The sequence below is a fragment of the Pyrus communis genome, chromosome 10, assembly GCF_041283825.1.
Source record: "Pyrus communis isolate YQ-2024b chromosome 10, ASM4128382v1, whole genome shotgun sequence".
NCBI lineage: Eukaryota > Viridiplantae > Streptophyta > Magnoliopsida > Rosales > Rosaceae > Pyrus > Pyrus communis.
The window spans coordinates 17,051,491-17,072,590 of record NC_142574.1 but is presented as its reverse complement, the minus strand read 5'-3'; the positions used below and the strand labels follow the sequence as shown (position 1 = coordinate 17,072,590).

The following is a 21,100-nucleotide window of genomic DNA, read 5'->3' as shown; positions in this document are numbered from 1 at the left end:
AGATAATAAATAGAAATGCAAGAGAGATAGAAGGAATTAGAGACAAAAGTGACAAAATAGAGCAACCCAGAATAAATAGACTACCTTAAGGAGAAGGCAACCGTTATACAGGCACAAAAACCAAACAAAATAATTAAAAAAAAACGCACAACATCAGTTATGATGCCCACGACGAGTCAGGATTGGGTTTATGATGGCCAACTAAGGAAGAGTAATAATGATTAAAACCTAGTTTGAGTAGAAAACATGGAGAATGAGGCCCCAAAAATCCCGAGAACCCAACCGACCCACGAAAACCCTAGAATACCCATCCTTTACTATTTTTACTTTTTTAATCCTTGAATTCGATTGATGAAGGGTAAAAGTTTAATTTATTAGAAATAATTTTAGAAAGTTTAGAAGTAATTTTAATTTATTATGCAGGGGTAAAAGTTTGGACATTTTTTGTATTCTAGAAACTAAGGTCTCGTTGGACAAGCTCCCTAGTAGTTTGTATAATCATTTTTTGATAGTTGGGCTTGCTATGATCCCGTTAGTAGAACGGGGGGTTTATGCCTTCTTTGGAACTCTTACTCGTTAAATATTAATGTCGTGGCCTTGAATTCACGTTATATTCATGTGTGGACTAAGGAATTATCTAAAGATTTAGAGTATGCAGCTACGTTTCTTTATGTTTTACCCCCAGAAATCTCTTCAACCTAGGTTGTGGGAGGAAATCATATGCCATATCTAAACTAACGCATGTGCATGTGCTGAGCATGCAGTGTGCATGACATGTGCATGCTTTGTACATGTCCCAAAAGTCCTATTTTGGTCCCATGATTAAGTAAATGGCTCACTTCCCAATAATAAATTACATAGACAACATTGAAGTAATGAAACATTAAGTACTTCTTTATGACAAACCATATAGTGGCTCCAACGACTAGTGCCTTGTAGCAATCAACGGTTGCCCACTTCCCGTTCACATCCACTTTCATTGCATAATGACAAAATATCTCAAACCCTTCATGAAGTCCTAACCGATAACCTTGGTTGTATTGCTCGCCCATTGCGTCAATGTATGCAGCAAATGACATGAACTTCTCAATCTCTTTTATTGCAATCCCCTTCACGGGTCGACGAGCCTTTTTCAATTTCTACTTCAGCGATGTGAGGTTCTTCGCATGATTTTCCTTATACTTAGTAATCCTCCCTACAATGGTTTTAAACTTATACAGAGATTTCAATAATTATTATATATATTAATATTTAATATTTATGAATATATAATATATTGTTTCTAGTTTAAGTGTGATTATGTAAATCCTAGATTAGATTTGATTCTAATTATTCTTTCCTATATGAACTTGTATTCCTTGGGGATGAAGGATTTCTTTTCCCTCTTATTACTATAAATAAAGGCACTACGTAGGGGGAATAACACACACATTCCTCTACACAACCCTACAAACACTTCTCTCTCTATATTCTCTCTATGTGCCCTCAGCCTCTTCTCTTGTTAGTTAAATATAGGCCACAACACGTTATTAGCACACTCCTACCGTTGTGCTTAAGAATCTGACGTGGAAGTTTTCTGCATCAAACCAATTCACCAATATCATCAAGCAATCAGGTTATTCCAAAACAACAATATTTTTCTCGATATTTTTGCAGCCCTGATGGCATGAACATTCACCATAATGCATGACCCAACTTTACGTTTTTCGAATTTTAGATTTTACATAAATTGTGTATCCATTATATTATATCCATAATTGTTGAATTATGTGAATTTGATATTGCCATTAATTGCATCAAATATATATCCATGCATTAAATTATTTATATAAATATACATGCAATTGAATTTTATAATCTGAAAAAAAAAAAAAAATATTGAAAACTGTTAAGGTTATTCGAACCCATAACCTGTGACGCACCCCCAAGCTCAAGCGAGTGTCTCTGGGGTGCGATGCATTGGAGTCGAACCTATGCTCCATATGAGAAGATGTCATTTTGGTATCGAACCCACGACCCCGCGCCGCCCACAGTCGGCCACGGCCTCACCATCATTTTTCCTGGGAAATCACGACCTGTAGTCGTGTTTGGGACCTCACCATCGTCAGTGACGATGGATTTTTCTCAGAAAAACTAATGAACAATCAGTGAATTCTTCAAAGGATTCTTCGAATACTTAAGGTTTCTCAAACCCCCGACGTTGAAACCTGATTTTTCGTCCAAGATTTGGGTTCTTAGTTAAACCCCCATGCATAGCCGTGTCGTGGCCACCCGAGGCAAGTCACCTGAAGCGACGTCAGAGCTTTTTTCTGGTTCGAATCCAACATTTAGCACCGCTGGGGTGTCTTTGATTTTCTCAACCCGAGCCTTAGTGGGCCTCGGACCCTCATGCCTACATCAGACAGCACATTTTGGGCTTGCTGATTGTTCTTGCTGCCACGACCCATATCCAACAAACCAATTGGGTTTTCTATTGGACCCGACCCACGTACCATCAGCCCAAATCAATTTTTTGGTGCCCCTCGTGTACGCGTCACACCAGATCAAAGCCCTTCTCGGGCCTCTGCTTTGGGCTTAAGCCTGCATCCTAATAATTTGTGATGTTAGGCCAGCCTACATGCTAGGCATGAGCCCATTCCAGCCCATTCTTGGGACTGGCCCGCACGGCTCTAATTTGCTCAGCCTTCACCCATACTTTAAATTTGGCCCGAAGTCCAAATAATTAATTCAACTATAATTCTAGACCTGAAGTTCTATTTGCATATATTCTTATTGCATATATATATATATATATTGGCATTTGTTTATAGGGACATATGAACCTGAAGTTCATAATTATTTCAAAAACTGAAGTTTCTAGAAACATGCCTTGTTTGAAAACCTGAAGTTTTCCTTAAAAACATCACCCATGAAAACTCGAAGCTTTTTCATGCGAATTTTAACCAATACATGTCTATTAGAACCTGAATGTTTTACTCCTATGTGAATGGATTAATATTTTTCTCCATTACATTAGTCACATCTTGTCCTTTATTTTGTGATAGGAACATGTTGAATTTGAACAAACTCGACTTCACCACTTTATAGGTCTCTGGAAGAAACTACCTCAAGTGGGTCCAAGATGTGAAGCTCCACCTCATTGCAAAGAACTTGCGTCCCATCAGTCAAGATAAGAAGGACAACCTGGTTGGGGAAGCTGAGAAGGCCACTACCATGATCTTCATCCGAAGACATATTCATGACGCATTGCAAACTAAGTACCTGGCTAGGGAGGATCCATGAGCACTATAGGTCACTTTGGCCAATCGCTTTGATCACGAAAATGACATTTTCTTGTCTTAAACAAGACATGATTGGCAACATTTGCACTTCCAAGACTTTAAGTCTATGAATGAATATAATTCTGAAGTTTGTTGAATTCGATCACTTCTCAAGTTCTGTAACGAGACCTTGACCGAAAAGGATCTTCTCTCAACGACCTATTCGACCTTCTCTGCTACTAATATTGTCCTGTAGCAACAATATAAGGCTCAGAAGTTCACTAAGTTATCAGATTTGATCTTTGTTTTACTTTTCGCTAAAAAAAAAAAATCAACTATTGATGAAAAATCATCTAGCTCAACCTACTGGGGTGACTATTGTGCCTAAAACACATTATAACACAAACAAACGCCCAATATGTCAACATAGGCGTGGTAGGGGCGGCCAGAAGCCAACCCATCAAGGTTAACAGAGCCAAGGCCCATCTACGGGAGACAATGGAGCCCAGAATCGCCTTAACCTCGCTCCCAAGGACCCAAACTTCAAGAATAAGGGCAAAGCACCTGAAACCATAGATGTGGACATGTGCTATCACTGTGGTTCAAAAGACCATTGGTCTCGTGTTTGCCAACCTCCCTAGAAGGTTATAGCTGAATATCATTCTCATCGTAAGAAGTTTGAATCAAACTTTATGCAAGTGGATGAACTAGAGAGTACTAAGATAGAAGTTTCTGACTTTCAAGAGGCTATTACCCCTATGGAAGATTAGAATCTTAGACATAAACTATTTTTCTAGTTGAATTTAGACAATGGGGACAGATTCAACCTAGTGGCCGAACCCCCTCTTTGTTTTTTTGGTTTAATTTTGAACAATTTTCATTTATATTGGATTACTTGTTAGTGATTTGTTTTTGGATATTAAGTTTTTAATTACCATTCCTAGATACTTAAAATTATTTTGAATGGATATTTGTTTTTAGAACTTTTATGCATATGACAAATACAAATTAATTTTTATTCTAGGTATGACTAGTGGGAAAGTTATTTGTCTAGCAGATAGTACAACCACACACACCGTTTTGTGTGAACCCATCTATTTTACTAACTTCATACCTAAAAATGCACCTCTGACAACCTCTCAGGCCCATCCAACCTGATTGAAGGATACGGTAATGCATGTATAATGTTGTCCAATGGTACAATTTTGACCACTGATGAGGCACTTTATTCTTCGCATTTTGGAAGAATGTTGTTGAGTTTCAAGGATATTAGAGATAATAATTACCATGCTAAAACCTATGTAGAAAACAGAGTTGAATTTATGTGCATCACTTCCTATGAATATGGCAAAAATGTACTATAGAGAAGATGGAGCGTATCCCGAGTGGTCTAACTACTACGACCATATGCCCTATAGAAAGCCATTATGTGGCCGGCCCTACCTCTGGGACCGCACACGAAATTACACTTTGGCATGATCGTTTGGGACACCCTGGAAGAACAGCGATGCGCATATCCTCAAATCATCACACGAGCATCCACTAACCCGAAGTTTAGGTTCGTTTCAATGAATCGCATGTCAAACCTGCTCCATGGAAAGCTTATTATTAAGCCTTCTTATGACAAGATTTGTTTGAATCATTCTATTTTTTCTACAAAGGATTCAAGGGAAATTTGTGGACCGATTTACCCTCTATGCGAACCATTTAGATATTTTATGGTTTTGTTTGACGCTTCCACATGGTGGTCACACATGTGTTTGTTGTCACAAGGAACACTGCATTCTCCAAATTGTTGGCTCAGGTTATCAATCAAATATATTCGATTGGATAATGTTGGAGAATTCACATCTAAAACTTTTGATGACTATTGCATGTCGGTTGGGGTTGAAGTTGAACATCCAGTACCCCATGTTGACACCCATAATGGCCTAGCAGAGACATTCATTAAGTGCTTACAAATGATTGCTCGATCATTGGTCATACGTACCAAGCTCCCAATCGCTGCTTGGGGTCATGCAATATTGCACGCAGCCATGTTGGTCCGCTTGAGGCCTGTTGCGACCTAACCGTGTAGCATTCTTTAGTTGGTTACCGGATACAAACCTAACATATCGTATTTGCGCGTTTTTGGTTGTGTGATCTATGTGCCGATTTCGCCATTCTTACGTACAAAAATAGGGCCTCAGTGAATGATAGGAATCTATTTCGAATATGATTCTCCTTCGATCATTCGTTACTTAAAACCTTTGACATATGATCTGTTTACCACTCATTTCATGGATTGTTACTTCTATAAGATAGTATTCCAGTCGTTAGGGGAAGATAAGAACGTCAACGTTCCTGAAGAACGACGCGAATTGTCATAGACAACTCCTACTTTGTCTCATTTAGATCCCCACATCGCTTAGTCTGAAACTGAAGTGCATCGCATATTAGATCTCTAGAACATAGTTCACAGCATGCCATATGCTTTCACTGATCTAGCGCAAGTGACAAGAATGTATATTCCAACTGCGAATGTGCCTGTAAAGATGGATGTACCAAATGTATGACAGACTTCCCTCTTAGAGGCCTGGGACGCCACTTTGGCCGATTCATGTACATTAACGGCCAACCAATCATTTGCCCTTACAAATAAGTGTGGCAGACCTCTTGGGTCAAATAATTCACGCCCTCGGAAAAGGAAAGCCACGACATGGGCACCTGAAGAGCTTACCATGAATCCGATTGTGGCCTACTCATTCTATCTAACTAGTAAGGAAATTCTAGATTATGGAAGCGTTCTTGAAGAGACGAATCCACTTCCTGAGAATCGTGAGATTTCAGTCTATTATGCTAGCTTAGATGACGTGTGGTGTAGAAATGAGATGATCATCGACGATGTATTATCATATGCAGTATCTATTGAGATCATGTTGAATGATGACATTGAACTGCGTTTCGTTGATGAATGTCAACGTATAACTGGTTGGTCAAACTAGAAACAAGCAATCCAAATTGAACTCGATTCACTTGTGAATCATAAGGTGTTTGGACCTATAACTCCTACTCATCCACATGTGAAGCCTGTTGGCTACAAGTGGGTTACAAAGCTCGTCTTGTTGAGCAAGACTTCTCACAATGTCCCGAGATTAACTATGACGAAACTTATTCACCCGTTATAGATGTGATTACTTTTCACTACCTTATTAGTTTGGTAGTTTCTGAAAAACTGAGTATGCAGCTGACGGACGTAGTAACTGCGTATCTCTATGGGGATCTTGATGTGAAAATTTATATGAAAGTTCTTGAAGGACTTACATTGACTGGATCAAATATTTCCAAACCTCGGAACACGTTCTCAATTAGGTTAAGGCGTTCACTCTACAATTTGAAGCAATCCAGAAGAATGTGGTATAACCGTCTAAGTGAGTATTTGATTAGTCAGGGATATGTGAACAACAAACTATGCCCTTGTGTGTTCATTAAGAAGTCACATTCTGTTTTGCAATTGTTGCAGTATATGTCGATGACATAAACCTTATCGAAACTCTTAAAGAGCTCGCGAGAACTACCGTGCACCTGAAGTTGGAATTTAAGATGAAGGATCTAGGAAAGACTTAATACTCTCTCGGTCTCGAGATAAAGCACCGTTTGGATGGAATCTTAGTACATCAAATGAACTACACCCAAAAGGTGTTGCGCCATTTTAACGAGGATAAATCAAAGCCTTTGAGTACTCCTATGGTTGTTCGATCGCTAGATGCAAAGCAAGATCCCTTCCATCCGAAAGAGGATGATAAAGAGATTTTGGAGCCTGAAGTTCCTTATCTAAGTGTGATAGGCACTTTATTGTACTTAGCTCAACAACATCTCTTTCGTTGTTAATCTTTTGGCAAGATACATTAATGTACCAACACGCAGACATTGGACTGGCATTAAAGACATTTTCCACTACCATAGGGGTACTATAAATTTGGGCTTGTTCTATGCCTACGGATCCTTGAGTGATGCCGCACCCCCTTATCTCGAGTCAATTCTTGCTTTATTGGTTATGCCGACACATGATACTTATTTGATCCGCACAAGGTGCGATCTCAAACGGGTTATGTCTTTACCGTTGGAGGCGCCGCAATCTCTTAGAAGTTGACAGACCTTAGTTGCCACTTCGTCTGACCATGCTGAAATTCTCGCTTTACACAAAGCAACTCGGGAATGTTTTTGGTTGAGAGCAGTTGTGGGCCATATTTGAAGCTCTTGTGATCCTTACCCCATTGTGGATGTCCGGACAATGATCTATGAAAACAACACACTATGCATTGAACAGCTCAAGAAGGGTTACATCAAAGGAGACAACACTAAGCATATTGCGTTGAAGTTCTTCTCACGTCAACAACAAGAGCATCAGAAGATTGAAGTCACACAAATCCATTCACAAGACAATCTAGCCGACCTCTTCACCAAATCACTACCGAAGATGACATTTTAGAAGCTTGTGCATGGAATTGGTATGCGTAAACTTTCTAAATTGTAACATTGCTAGTTCTCTTTGGAATAGGGTCAAACTCAGGGGGGGGATCCTGAAGTATACTTGCTTAATCTTATTGTACTCATTTTCCCTACGATTAGGAGCATTTTTCCCACTGGGTTTTTGCTACCTAACTAGATTTTAACAAGCACCCACCTTGGGTTGATCATATCCTTGATGACGTCCCATAGACGTTTCATTTGACTTTGCATTTCTCACGCATTTTTCCTTAGACTATGGATTTTGTCCCTACTTGGGTTTTTACCATAGCCATAAGGTTAGTGGGACTTACTTCCTTATGCAAGTTCCTACCTTATTGAGATTAGCATGTTCCTAGAATCAGTGCCGATGAGTCGACTTCCTCAACTTCTACATGATGTTGAATCTACCTTGAGTATTTACACACTTAAGGGGGAATGTTGTAAACTTTCTAGTTTAAGTGTGATTGTGTAAATCCTATATTAGATTTGATTCTAGTTATTCTTTCCTATATGAACTTGTATTCCTTGGAGATGAAGGATTTCTTCTCTCTCTTATTATTATAAATAAAGGCACTACGTAGGTGGAATAACACACACATTCCTCCAAACAACGCTACAAACACCTCTCTCTCTCTCTATATTCTCTCTCTATGCCATCAGGCCCCTTCCCTTGTCAGTTAAATACAGGCCACAACGTATATGAATATATATGACCTCGTGCTGCTGCGATCCGCACCATGTGTGCGGCAACATATGTATAGAAAGGTTGGATTTAATTCAACCTTGTACCTTTTGGTTGAATTGCAACTTTTGGTTAAAAGACATGATGCTTACTCAAATTGTATGAGTAGAGTTAAAAGATGTAATTAGTCAATGTTTATTTTTTGAAAATTCCAAATAGAAGACATGTCTTTTAGGTCAACACTATTAAGAAGGGTTGTATATCTTCAACTAAAATGAAAGGACTCGATGAACGGGTGCTTTAATGTCTATAAATACCTATTATGGCATAATGTTTCACACACAATTTCAGAAATTTGTTTCTACATTCCTTGCTCTTTTCTTTCTCCATCACATTTATACAATTTCTTTCTAGTTATTTATAAGGGAATATAATTCAGTTTTGCTAATAGAATATTCTATAATTTGTTTTATCTTGGAAGTGATTTACCAAGAACCGTTTAGCAAACTCATTCAAGTGGGGGCAAATAACAATTTAAAGAAATGATTCAAGTCGTACCTCAAAGTCATCCTTCATATTATTCTCTATATTTCTACATTTACTCTAACACCACGAACCTATGTCTTCGGTTCGAGAGGAGGCGGAAGGTGAGCAAGAGTGGGAATGAGAAGAAGAAGACTTTCAAGAGAGGTGAGAGGGGAGCAAGAGTGTGAACATGAAGACGAAGATTTCATTGTTTGAGTGGTTATAGATAAGGATGGCAACGGGGCAGATTGGGTTCAGATGTGTCATCCTCATACCCGAACCTGTTTATTTTCCCTGAACCTGAACCCGTAGAATCCCTGAATGGGTTTTCCCCATAACCAAACCCGTTGGGTGACGAATTTGTGATCGGGGAACGATTTTCCCCATTATGATATTTATATATTTATTTATATTATTAACTTGTACAAGTTTTCAAAAACTAGCATTAGTTATCACTACTGTGCGCATTGCACCCTTTGAGCACCACCAGGCATGTCATCGTCCTTATCATAGGCCTCTTCCTGAGCTTGTTGCTGCTTCCTCCTCATCTTCTCCTCCATGTTCACATCATGCAGAGTCATCTCCTCACACTCGTCCACCTCCATATCCGTGCGGCTTCAATGCATGATTATTAACAACCTCTTTTCATATAATAAATATTTATATTTTTTTTATTCATAGATGAAATGGTTCGGTTTCAGGTATGGGTTTGGGGCAGATACCCCAATAGCCATAACCTGAAACCGAAAAATTTACTCGACGGTTACCCATAACTGTAAAATACCCGAAATTTTATGCTCAAAACCGAACCATTCAGATCGGTTACTTGCGGGGATTGGATTTGACGGGTTAAATTGCCATCCCTAGTTATGGAGTTCTTTGTTTGAGTTGAGGGATGAGGAAATGGAGTGTATTGTGTTGTCTTTCATGGACACAAAATCAAAGGACAACCACATATTTTGTACCTACCCTAAGACTCAAAAATGTTGTTCAAAATTTGGCTCACTTTGGATTTCCCGGCTAGGCAAAATTTTGAAAGTTTACTATTTCAAATTGTCGTATGCATATGATATACACATGATATTTACAATTGCTCCAGAAATTCCAAATTAATTATCTTATTATAAGGCTTTTAAATTGGAGTAAGTAAACTTTTGATATTTTGTTATGTTCTTTTAGCATAACTGAAAGCATACAATGAATTTTACACTAAATGGTGAACAAGAGTGAAATTGAAGTATAACTCATTTGGAAGTGCTTTTAACATAACTAAAATTGCTTTTAGAGAAAATGATTGGGTTCCAAGAGTACTTGAAGTGCTTTCCTACAAAAACAAGTTACGTGCTTTCCTAAGGATTTGTTTCAAAAATATTTTCACCAAAAGCACTTGCATCTGTTTTAAAAGTACTTCCAATTGAGCATGTAGTCATTAATCCCATGTCATTACTTCAAACCCCAAGGCTCTAAAAAATTAAGAAGAAAGAGAAGATTAATTTTTTCTTATCTTGGAGGAGAAAAGCAATGGAACACAATTCTTTGCACAGGCAACCGAAGAAGATTGCTAGGGGAGAAGGAACAAATATCATCTGGCTTTCTTTCTTTCTTGTAGGAATTTTAATTTATCTCCAAGTTTATTTAATACCTTGGTTAAGGCATGCTTAAATAGATTTTGGTGGTGATTAAAATCCATTTCCTAGAAGAATTTAAATTCAAAGTCAAAGTGAGAATCTACATCAAATTGTGCAGCTTTGGATTTCGATACCTCCTGCCCTTTCCTGCGAGCAACCCAACAAGTGTGGGGGCATTTGTCAGGCAAAAAATAATCCCAAAAATCATGAAGCTGACACGTGGATTATTTTTCAAGAAGGATAAGACTGCCCATATTAAATAAGTATGTAGAAAAAGTCAAAGGTATTTATGATAGAATAATTCCTTATTCTTATCATTAATACATTCCTAATTAGAGAATACCTATTTCAAGTAAGTCATCCTAATTCCATTTATTTACGATATTCACCTAATTACTCCAAGATATTTATTTACACAAATATCTTGGAATATTCCCACTTAAACACAACCCAAGGCCGGCCACCCCTAAACCCTAAAAAGCCAGCCCACTTAAACACAACCCAGGAGGTTTTTTTGCTACCCACAAACACCTAACACATTCTTTTCAGAATTCTAACTTTGGCATCGAAGATTCTTCGGCCAATCCCCCCCCCCCCCAAAAAAAAAATTCATCGTGGGTGTGTGAGGTTTTTGACTTTCATCTTAGGTGTTACTATTTTGTAGATACATTTTCGTTAAAGGAAGAAAAGGCAGATATTTGCATCTACACCAAGAATTGATCATTGCATCAATAGTTCAATGGGGGATGAAACTAAATATACCTCTTCGAAAAGGACAATACTAAGGTTTCATCAAATCCCAGAGGAGAAGAAAATGAATTGAATCTAGCATTGCCCCCTCTTAAGTTTGTAGACAATACTTTCAAATCATCCTACCTCCTGATGTCACTTGTATTAAAAAAATTAAAGTATTAAGTGGTAAATACGTACAACTAACGTCTAATGAAACGAAAAATTTAGTTGTTAAAAAATTTGATTACTAAGATGTTACGTTCATGTTGAGCCATGATTAACTTGTATGCGATATACAATACATAAAACTTGAATTTCCACAACTATAATCCCAAAATGAATAACAATAGAATAGTGAATATTTACTATTAAACACATGAAGCCATATGCATCTGAAAATATACAAAAACAATTGGGATATTACAATGTAAAGAAACAAAATACAAACAAGTCAAATATTAACTCATAAATAAACAAGTGTTCCACTTTCTCAGCTATTTTTCTGATCTTTGCTTCTCTTTTTCTTCAAGGCTTGAACTTTTGAAGGCTTAATTTATTTTGATCTAAATTTCCTTTATGCTTTCACTTCACCACACAACAATATTCATGCTCCTACTTATAAGTGGAAATGGTATATGGTACTTTAATAACCTAAGGATATTGAGGAACCAAAGGTGGCGGGGGTGGGAACTTGCCAACCTTTGGGTGGGGGAAGTAATATTTTGGGTGGAGTGGTGGGATTGGTGGCTTCTTAAGGAATGGGTGAGGAACCTTTGGCAATGGAGGGAGAGGCTTAAAGAATGGATGAGGAATCTTTGGCAGTGGAGGGAGAGGCTTAAAGAATGGATGTGGCTTTGGCTTATAAAATGGGACTGGTGGTGGAAATGGCTTCGTGTATATGGGAACTGGTGGGGGAAGTGGCTTTTTGTATACTGGGACTGGTGGTGGAAGAGGCTTCTTGTATACGGGGACTGGTGGGGGAAATGGCTTTTTGTATATTGGGACTGGTGGTGGAAGAGGCTTTTTGTATTTTGGGACTAGTGGGGGAAGTGGCTTTTTGTATATTGGGACTGGTGGTGGAAGTGGCTTCTTGTATACTGGGATTGGTGGTGGAAGAGGCTTCTTGTACACTGGGATGGGGGGAGGGAGAGGTTTCTTATAGATTGGCATTGGTGGAGGAAGAGGCTTTTTGTATACGGGGACTGGTGGGGGAAGTGGCTTTTTGTATACTGGGACTGGTGGTGGAAGAGGCTTCTTGTATACGGGGACTGGTGGGGGAAATGGCTTTTTGTATATTGGGACTGGTGGTGGAAGAGGCTTCTTGTATATTGGGACTAGTGGGGGAAGTGGCTTTTTGTATATTGGGACCGGTGGTGGAAGAGGCTTCTTGTATATTGGGACTAGTGGGGGAAGTGGAGGAAGAGGCTTCTTGTATACGGGGACTGGTGGGGGAAGTGGCTTTTTGTATACTGGGACTGGTGGTGGAAGAGGCTTCTTGTATACGGGGACTGGTGGGGGAAATGGCTTTTTGTATATTGGGACTGGTGGTGGAAGAGGCTTCTTGTATATTGGGACTAGTGGGGGAAGTGGCTTTTTGTATATCGGGACTGGTGGTGGAAGTGGCTTCTTGTATACTGGGATTGGTGGTGGAAGAGGCTTCTTGTGTACTGGGATTGGTGGTGGAAGAGGCTTCTTATAGATTGGTATTGGTGGAGGAAGAGGCTTCTTGAAGATTGGTACTTTTGGAGGGAAGACCTTAGGTGGGAAATGTGGCAACTTAGGCAAATGTGGCAACTTGGAAAAAAATGGGTGCTTCTTGTGAGGCCAAAAGAAGGCAGAATTGCAAGTCACAGGTGAAAATTTGAGCTTTCCACCAGCCACTCCAAAGGTTTGTGTCCCATCACTTGCCTTAGACTTGAAGACTATTTTTGTGGATTTTAGGCCGTCATGGGCAACACAGGGGACAGCTGATGCACTGTGGAGTTGGGCATAGCAGTCCTCTTTTAGTTGGTTTTCTTCTTTTAGAATCTTTTTAGGGAGTGAGACTTTGAACTCTCCATGTTCATTGAGCTCCCCAACTCCTCTTGTCTTGAAGTGTCCATTTTCTGGTTTGCAATCAATTGTTACACGAAGACCTGCAAAATTGTAGCCAAGTTTGATAACAGTTTACGTCGAGAATAAAAACCTAATTGGTGTATTTGTTCATGAGAGGGAGAGGGCAAGAATTAAGTGTCAGAATAAGTGTTATAGTAGAGAAGCTATCAGGGCCGGTCTAGAGTTTTTTGAGGTCCAAGGTGATGCTAAAAAATATGTCCTTATTTTATATAAGAATTTTTTTTTCACACGTAAGACATCGATAAAATTATACTTACTCTTTGTTGAAGATTAGACTTGAATTGGAATACATGTTTAAAAATACAACCCACATAACTACTAGCTACTAATTAAAAATAAATTAACAACCAAACAAAAATTCGTAAAAATGAAAAGAATAAACATGCACTTAGCATTTCGAACTTAGGACCTCTAGTTAATTTTAAACAACAAAAACCATTGATTCTAATTAAACTTCTTGATCATTTAGCCAAATTTTATATATTTATACTCTTATGAAAAGAAATTTGTAAAAATTGAAAAGTAGATAAACACACATGGTGTTTTGAACCCAATACCTCCTCATTAATTTCAAACAACAAAACCACCAGTTCTAGTTAAAATTCTTTGTCATTAAACCAAATTTTATAAATTTATACTCTTATAGAAACATATATAAATATACCGTCCTAATAATTTTGGTGCCTCCAATTATTTTGGGTCCCGAACGATCACCCTGCCCACACTAGGCTTGGACCGGCCCTGGAAGCTATATAATTCCGTAGGCGAAAGAGGAAATAAAACTTTACCGAAACTGTTTTCCAAATATTGTCAGTTTTCTGTCCACTTTTGAGTTCATGCAATATTGCAACACAGTAATATGCATGGCAATGCATAAATACCTAAAATATGAGCAGCTTAGACAGAAAAATGCAACCAGAAATTATGTTACCTGAAAAGGCACGGCTAGTCTTTATGCTATTCTGATCACAGTCAGTACATTCTCCAACCCCAAGTACCTCAACTGTCTGTTCAGCGTAGCAAAAGCTCACAAAAAGCACACAAAGCCAGAAGCCCTTCTGGAAGATCTTCATTGGGAACCGCACCCCAACGAAGACTAAAAAGCTTAATCTATGGTGGTTATAAGCACTAGTATTACACAGTTCAAGTTTAAGCTTCTTGTATTACACAACTTACAAGGCATATATTATATAGTGCTTATAAGCACTTCGATCTAAAAGCACACTGCCACTGAAATTTAAGGGCTTCACGTGAGGTTAGGGACCCTTCCCTTTAGGGTAAGACCTTGCGTTTAGGGGAGAAGAAAAGGACCGTTCGTAACGCGCGCACCGACTTCATCCTCCGTATCACAATATCATCCATTCAATGAGCTCCCAACTGCATAGCTTAATGCGTGTTGGTGTACATGTCTAAACCTACTTACTCGGCTCCCATTAATACCATGCTTTTTACACAAAAACCATGCTTAATTTACCAAACTAATCTCTGTTATACAATCACTATATGCCCATACAAACTTAAACTGTACGAGAATGAGTCGACAATATTCATCAAGTTTACACTGTCTGACTTGTGCATGACTGTTTATGCACATATATGGGAATAACCGAAGTTGTGGAATGAGAGTGGCAGACATATATAGGTGCAACCTCACCTTGCGGTTGAAAACAACCAAAGAAAGCATGGAGAACTAGAATTGAACTCGAACAAGAATGAGAGGGGCAAACATATAGGTGCATCCTCATCTTGTACCGAAAACAACCAAAGAAGCATGGGAAATGAAAATTGAACTCGATCACGACCATTTGAAAAGAAAGCTTTGATAATTCAAAAAGTCGGGTCATCAAGACACTACTAATCACATCGATAATATCTTAACTTAATTAAGTACACAACCTTGCATGTGTTTATTTATTTATTTATTTATTTTTATCACAAAGTTGTTAGATATTTATCGATAAATAATGCCAAATATATATACATAAACTATATGCTTATAGACAATAAATTGCAACTAAGTATATTTACATAATATGAACAAAATTAATATTAAACAGATACTATAATGATCGAGGCTTGCATACCGCAATGTCCTTGATGAAATAGAATTTTGTCCTTACTCGATGCTTATAGTTCAATAAACGTCTGGTTCATCAGGATTCAACGATCTAAGTCAAGGTTCCAGCATAAAAAAACTTGACTTCTGACGAATATCTTTGTGGTTCTCTCAATAAGAAAGGTTTTGGGATTTTAGTAGGAGAGATGCGTTTTTTTTTGTCTTCAATGCAATGCACATGGATGTATATATAATGTATACGCATGTCCACAATAGGTATGAATTTAGAATGAATCTTCTGGGAGGCATCTGATGAGTCTGTCGATTTACAAATAAATAATTAAATCTGAAATTAATAAAATAATTAATTCTTGGATTTAATATTAGAGTTTGAGCTGAATAGCCCCAAGGCCCTTTTTTTTATAATTAAATATATATTAATAATTAATCACAACCCAAAGTCCAAACTCAAGGTTCAAGCTAAATTTTGCTCTTCATGGTCCATCTTTCTAATCACTTGGTAGAGAGACAAAGTGCTAAGTATAAGAAAGATTTTGGTGGTGACCAATGTGGGACAATGAGATATAATGAGATTTTAACTCGAAACTCCAACAAAAAACCTCGTGCAATTAAGAGTAAAATCATGCATTATAAATTGTAATTTATTCTGTTAAGTTTTCGATACAGATACTAGGATGGATTGTATTCTTCTACATGGCACACCCTTTCCTCATGAGCTGGTTTTGCAAGTTACGCGTACGCTTAACAATTTGGAGATGGTAACATATGATCATATGAGCCCACATTTAATTTCTCTTATTGACTTGGTGGTTTAATTTGTCACAGTTGGGAGATTAAAAGGAGAAACAAATGGTAGCATTTGCATAATACATGTGAGGCACTTACCTAATTCACGTGGTCATCATATCAACTAAAATATCAACCAATTGTCATAACAACCAAGGTCTCATCAAAAGTACAGGTTGTGTATTGAATGTGGACACACACTTATCATATGCCTCTTTAATTACAACAGGAGGCTAGTATTAATGGAGTTCGAAATGCCTCCTCTCTTTTCTTTGTCAAATTTGAAATTGATTTAGAGAAAATTGGACTTGGTTTCTTTACTTGAGGTAATTAAACCTTTGATTCAATTGAAATTTCGGTTTCTGAATGAAATATTCATGAGTATTGGTCTCAAAACTCGTCACAATATGGAGTAGTGCTCCTTTTGGATAACGCCATTAGAATTTCTAGTCAAAAGAAATGGTTATAAAGGACGAAAGTTAAACAAATTTAAGGACCAATACTTATGAATGTTTAATTTAAACTCCGATCAAAATTTGAAGACAATGTCAAACTCAATTTGTTTATTCATATGGGCATGGTGGAGTGGGTTCTAAAATTGTGGAATCATAGAGCATATGGAAAAAGTTAAGTTGTTCAAATGACAGCAATCAGAAGCATGTTGATAGGTATTTTCAGGGCCGGCCATGAGAATTTGGGTTTTTAGGCGAGCCTTTGAAATGGGGTGTTAGAATTCTTTGACATCGATTTTTTGTACATTGATGTGTATATGTATAAAAAAGAATTTGCCAAATGCATGAAAAATGCTATTTCTAAATCAAATATCATTAAAATAAATATCAAAAGAAGAAAGATATACAAACATTATTTATATATTACACGTCTCGCGTTTATATATTAAGCCGGTAAAATCTTAAAGAACAATAAAACTTAATTGATGAATATAAGAAATTCTCTTATGCTTCTGAAATTTAGCATCACAAGTTCACAATTTTCAAATATACCTACATAAAGCCAAGTTACAAACACAATAATAGGGCAGTGTTATCCACTTACCCATTTTTACTTCTCACACACCCTTCTCAATTTTCAGTCGTTGAATCAAATGAATTGAAGAAGATCAACGGCTTAACAAAGGTGTATGGGAGGTAAAAATGGGTGTGTGAATAGCACTATTCTAATAATATCAAACCACTGGTACGTTACAATACCAAAGAAAAAAATTCCAATAACTCAAAAAGAAAAAACTTAAAAAAGATAAATTCTCTCTTCGATTGCCTTATTAGTTTGCAGTCAAGAGTCTAAAATTGAGATTTTGAGAATTTTCTCTATTTGATAAGGGAACTGATTAGAATAAACAAGGATGATTAGAATTTGGTGTTTGTTTGGAAAATGCGACAGAGGCCAAAGGGTTTAACCGTTTAGCGTTTGGTGTCTAGTGAGTGCGACAAAAGAAGTAAACAGGTTTGTTTTTCACATCAATCAAAACATGTTTGAGTTGCTTGACGTTTCCCCTTTAACGTACAAACTAAGTTTGCTACTCTTTTTATTCAATTAATTATATAAATAACTAAATTTTATAAATGTTGGGCCGCTCATGCTAATGGGCTATTGTGTTCAGATAAAGAGTCAAAATCTATAAACTTTTTTATTTGAACAAACACGTAATATTAATTCATATATATATATATATATATATATATAACAATAAAAACAAATTGAGGGTCTCTGCGGGGTGAGGGCCTTGGAGGTTGCATGAGGATTCTCTCATCTTCTAATCTCTCTCCCTTTTCCTTCCCTCATATTTGAACAACTATGATTAAGCCACGTCAACATCTTATATTGATATTTTTATAGGGACAAAAAGATAAAAAGAAAAGTATGAGAGAAGGAGAGGAAAGAAGATAGAAATAGGAGATAAGAAAATCCTACTCCTTGAAGAATGCCAACTCTGGCTGCCCATAAGGACAACTCTGTGTATTTTTGCACACATACTCAAGCCCCTACAAAGAAACTTACTAATATGGTATAAAAGAATTTCTCTATGATACTAAATAGACTACTCACTCTATTATATGAGGTTAGATATCATTCCACTTGTGGGCTCTAAGTCCTGTATCAAGTTGTAGGTACAAGGGGTAGTTATAGTGATAAAATTATTGGTATGACCGTATAGGTAACTAAGAGAGAAATACTCTTGAAATTCCATATAGTAAATTGTTGTGACAGTATTTTATTTATTATTTATTTCTTTAGCGCTCCTGAATTTAAGGTCAAGTTATATGTGGAATCATCTACATAGGATTTGACACATCTCGGCCTAGGATGTCCACTAGGACTCCGAATCGAGTTGTGTTGGCTAACACCTAGAAGGTGACAAAGCCGTAAAGTGTATTGATGTGGAAGATGTGAATAAATTTAAACCTAAAAGTGTCTAAGTACAAGAGTGCGCGGTGAGCAGGTATGAACCCATTTCACACGTGATGACAAAGCATAAGTACACTACAATAAAATAGGGCGAGAATTATACCATCGATGGTAATCGTCCACCCTAAGATTTGCCGATAATCCTCGTCGGTACGAAAACTCTACTACTAGAACCTGGAGAGGCAAAAAACAAGGGTCAATGGGCCTAAAAATAAAGTTATAATAAAAACCTTTTGAAAGTGTTATAACCCCTCGTCATAAAACCTGTATAGTTTCCAGAAACTAATACTACGTAGGTACAAAAAATGAATGCACAGGTACAATAAAAACAGAAGCATGTCATGCCATAATGTCTCAGCAATAATAAATGTAAGCCAAGTGTGAGATTAGTCTAAACGAACATGCCAGTCGGAGTCACCTAATGTGACATGTACGACTGGACCTATTGCTCATCAATCTATGCTAGCACACAAGTCGGAGTCAACTAATGTGACATGTATGACAGGCTGGGTGTAAATATGTACGCTCTAGTGTTACGATCACGTGATGGCTAGCACTATGCGCGGGTCACCTATGAGTTAGTGTCGCCTAATGCGACCTGTACGACAGGCTAGCACCTAACTTGGATCCAAGGCGAGCGTGCGGTGCGGGAGGTGAACATTCATATGAAGGCTATGCCCTGGCCCCGGGCGGGAGCACTAACACCAGGGTGCAGCAATGATGAGCTCTAAATGAAGATATGCATGCTCATATAATTTAACCATTTCAATCACATAATAACTCACCTGAACTTATATGTGCCTCCGTATGATCATTTGGCATAACCACATCTCATCACAATGCAATATTTAAATATAACACATTTAAATCATGGCATGCTAAGCATAATCAATTTAAAACATTTCTGGAAAACCGTAAAGTGTGTGTGTATATATATATATATAGACATACTATAAAAAGGAAAAAGACCCACTCACCTGAGTTCCACGCTACAACTCCCTAGCACGAATATCGAGGTGTCACGAATGATCGGTGCCTAGAACAATTATCAAATCACGTCTCAAAATTCTTATCAATAGAACACATAACTTACATATCCTATTCGGGAAGATCCGTACGTCGGATTCCCGATCCGTTTTCTAATATCCTCAGATATTACATACTATACCATATCAAAGTTTAGTGACAATCCAACGATCGGATTGTCGATTCATTTATTAACCAAATGGCGGCCCTTAACGGAAATATAACCAAACAACGAAAATTTCAGAAAACGAATGGAGGATTCAAGTCCGGCATGTCGAGGAACCTAAGGAAGGACCTCGGGTTTTTCCCCTAAACGCCGCTGTGCGTGGCGGTCGGCCGTCCCGACTCGCCGGAAAATCCAACAACTCTAAAAATTCTCAAATTTTATAGGAATGAAGATCTCGATAAGAGGAATAACTATCATACATGTGACTTAGGCCAATTTGGCCGGGAAAAGCCTCAATTTCACCTAAACCTGTTGGAACTCTAGAATTTGGATGTTCATGATTTGTCCTCAAATCAACTCCAACACTCCAACCAATGATTGGGCATTGTTTATGAGCTGAAGGGAAGTATATTGGTGGTGGCAATCGAAGAAAATCGCTGCAGGAATGGCAGAATTCATCGATGTGGGTGTCCTCGGAGTCAACGTGAGTGTTCGTCGTGAAATCATGACCAATAGCCATCAAACTTGGGTGGGAATGGAAGCTGGGATGACACCAAGTTAAATGGTGGTGTTGGTTGGCTACAATTTGCCGAAAAATTGAAGGAAAATCGAAGAAAACCGCCAAAAAAATTGAAGAGAAACAGGTCGGTCGCGTGAGGAGGAACCGGGTCAGTGTGATCCGGTACTCCTCCACTCTCTCTTTTCCCCTCCTTTCATGCTCTCCTTATTGGTCACTCTCTCTTTATCTTCTTTCTGATTGGGCGTCCCGCCCTTCCTTTCTCTCATTTATCTTTCATCTCCACTGCCCTTCTTTTCTTCCCTTTCATCTAGGCCACACACATGGCCTTCCAAATTTTGCTCCAAAAATCTGGAGCATTCCAGAAAATAATAAATTGAACATTTTATCCTTGACTTCGTTCGTTAATAACTTCTTTGTTATAACTCCAAATTGCATTCCGTTCGCGCTCACGTATTCGTAATGACGAGTACTATCCAAATACACCAAGAAAATGATTCTTACGTGACACGACAAGGCGGTCAACAAAAGTTAAAGTATTTCCTCAAAGGGCATTTTTAGTAATTTCACATTTTAGAATTATAAAAACCATAATTTTTTAGGACGGGTCGTTACAGGATTTATCAGTAAACTATGCATATCAAGTAAGAACATGTTTATGTGCAGGG

The 21,100-nt window shown here is 37.9% G+C and overlaps 1 protein-coding gene across 1 annotated transcript; it reads right to left on the bottom strand.

Moving 5' to 3' along the window:
- Positions 1–11,655: 11,655 nt before the first annotated feature.
- LOC137727281 (uncharacterized) lies at positions 11,656–14,613 on the bottom strand. The gene is made up of 2 exons (XM_068466147.2): positions 14,365–14,613; positions 11,656–13,453 (listed from the first exon to the last, which is right to left on the bottom strand). The coding sequence occupies exons 1-2, from the start codon at positions 14,504–14,506 to the stop codon at positions 11,970–11,972; spliced, it is 1,626 nt and encodes a 541-aa protein (XP_068322248.2). The 5' UTR covers positions 14,507–14,613; the 3' UTR covers positions 11,656–11,969.
- Between the last annotated feature and the right edge of the window lie 6,487 nt (positions 14,614–21,100).

What these genes read in the sequence shown, in the direction of transcription:
- LOC137727281 (XM_068466147.2), bottom strand. Translation starts at nt 14,506, where the DNA reads ATGAAGATCTTCCAGAAGGGCTTCTGGCTTTGTGTGCTTTTTGTGAGC. An exon ending in GACTAGCCGTGCCTTTTCAG is followed by an intron (nt 13,454 to 14,364) that starts GTAACATAATTT and finishes ACAATTTTGCAG; the next exon opens with GTCTTCGTGTAACAATTGAT.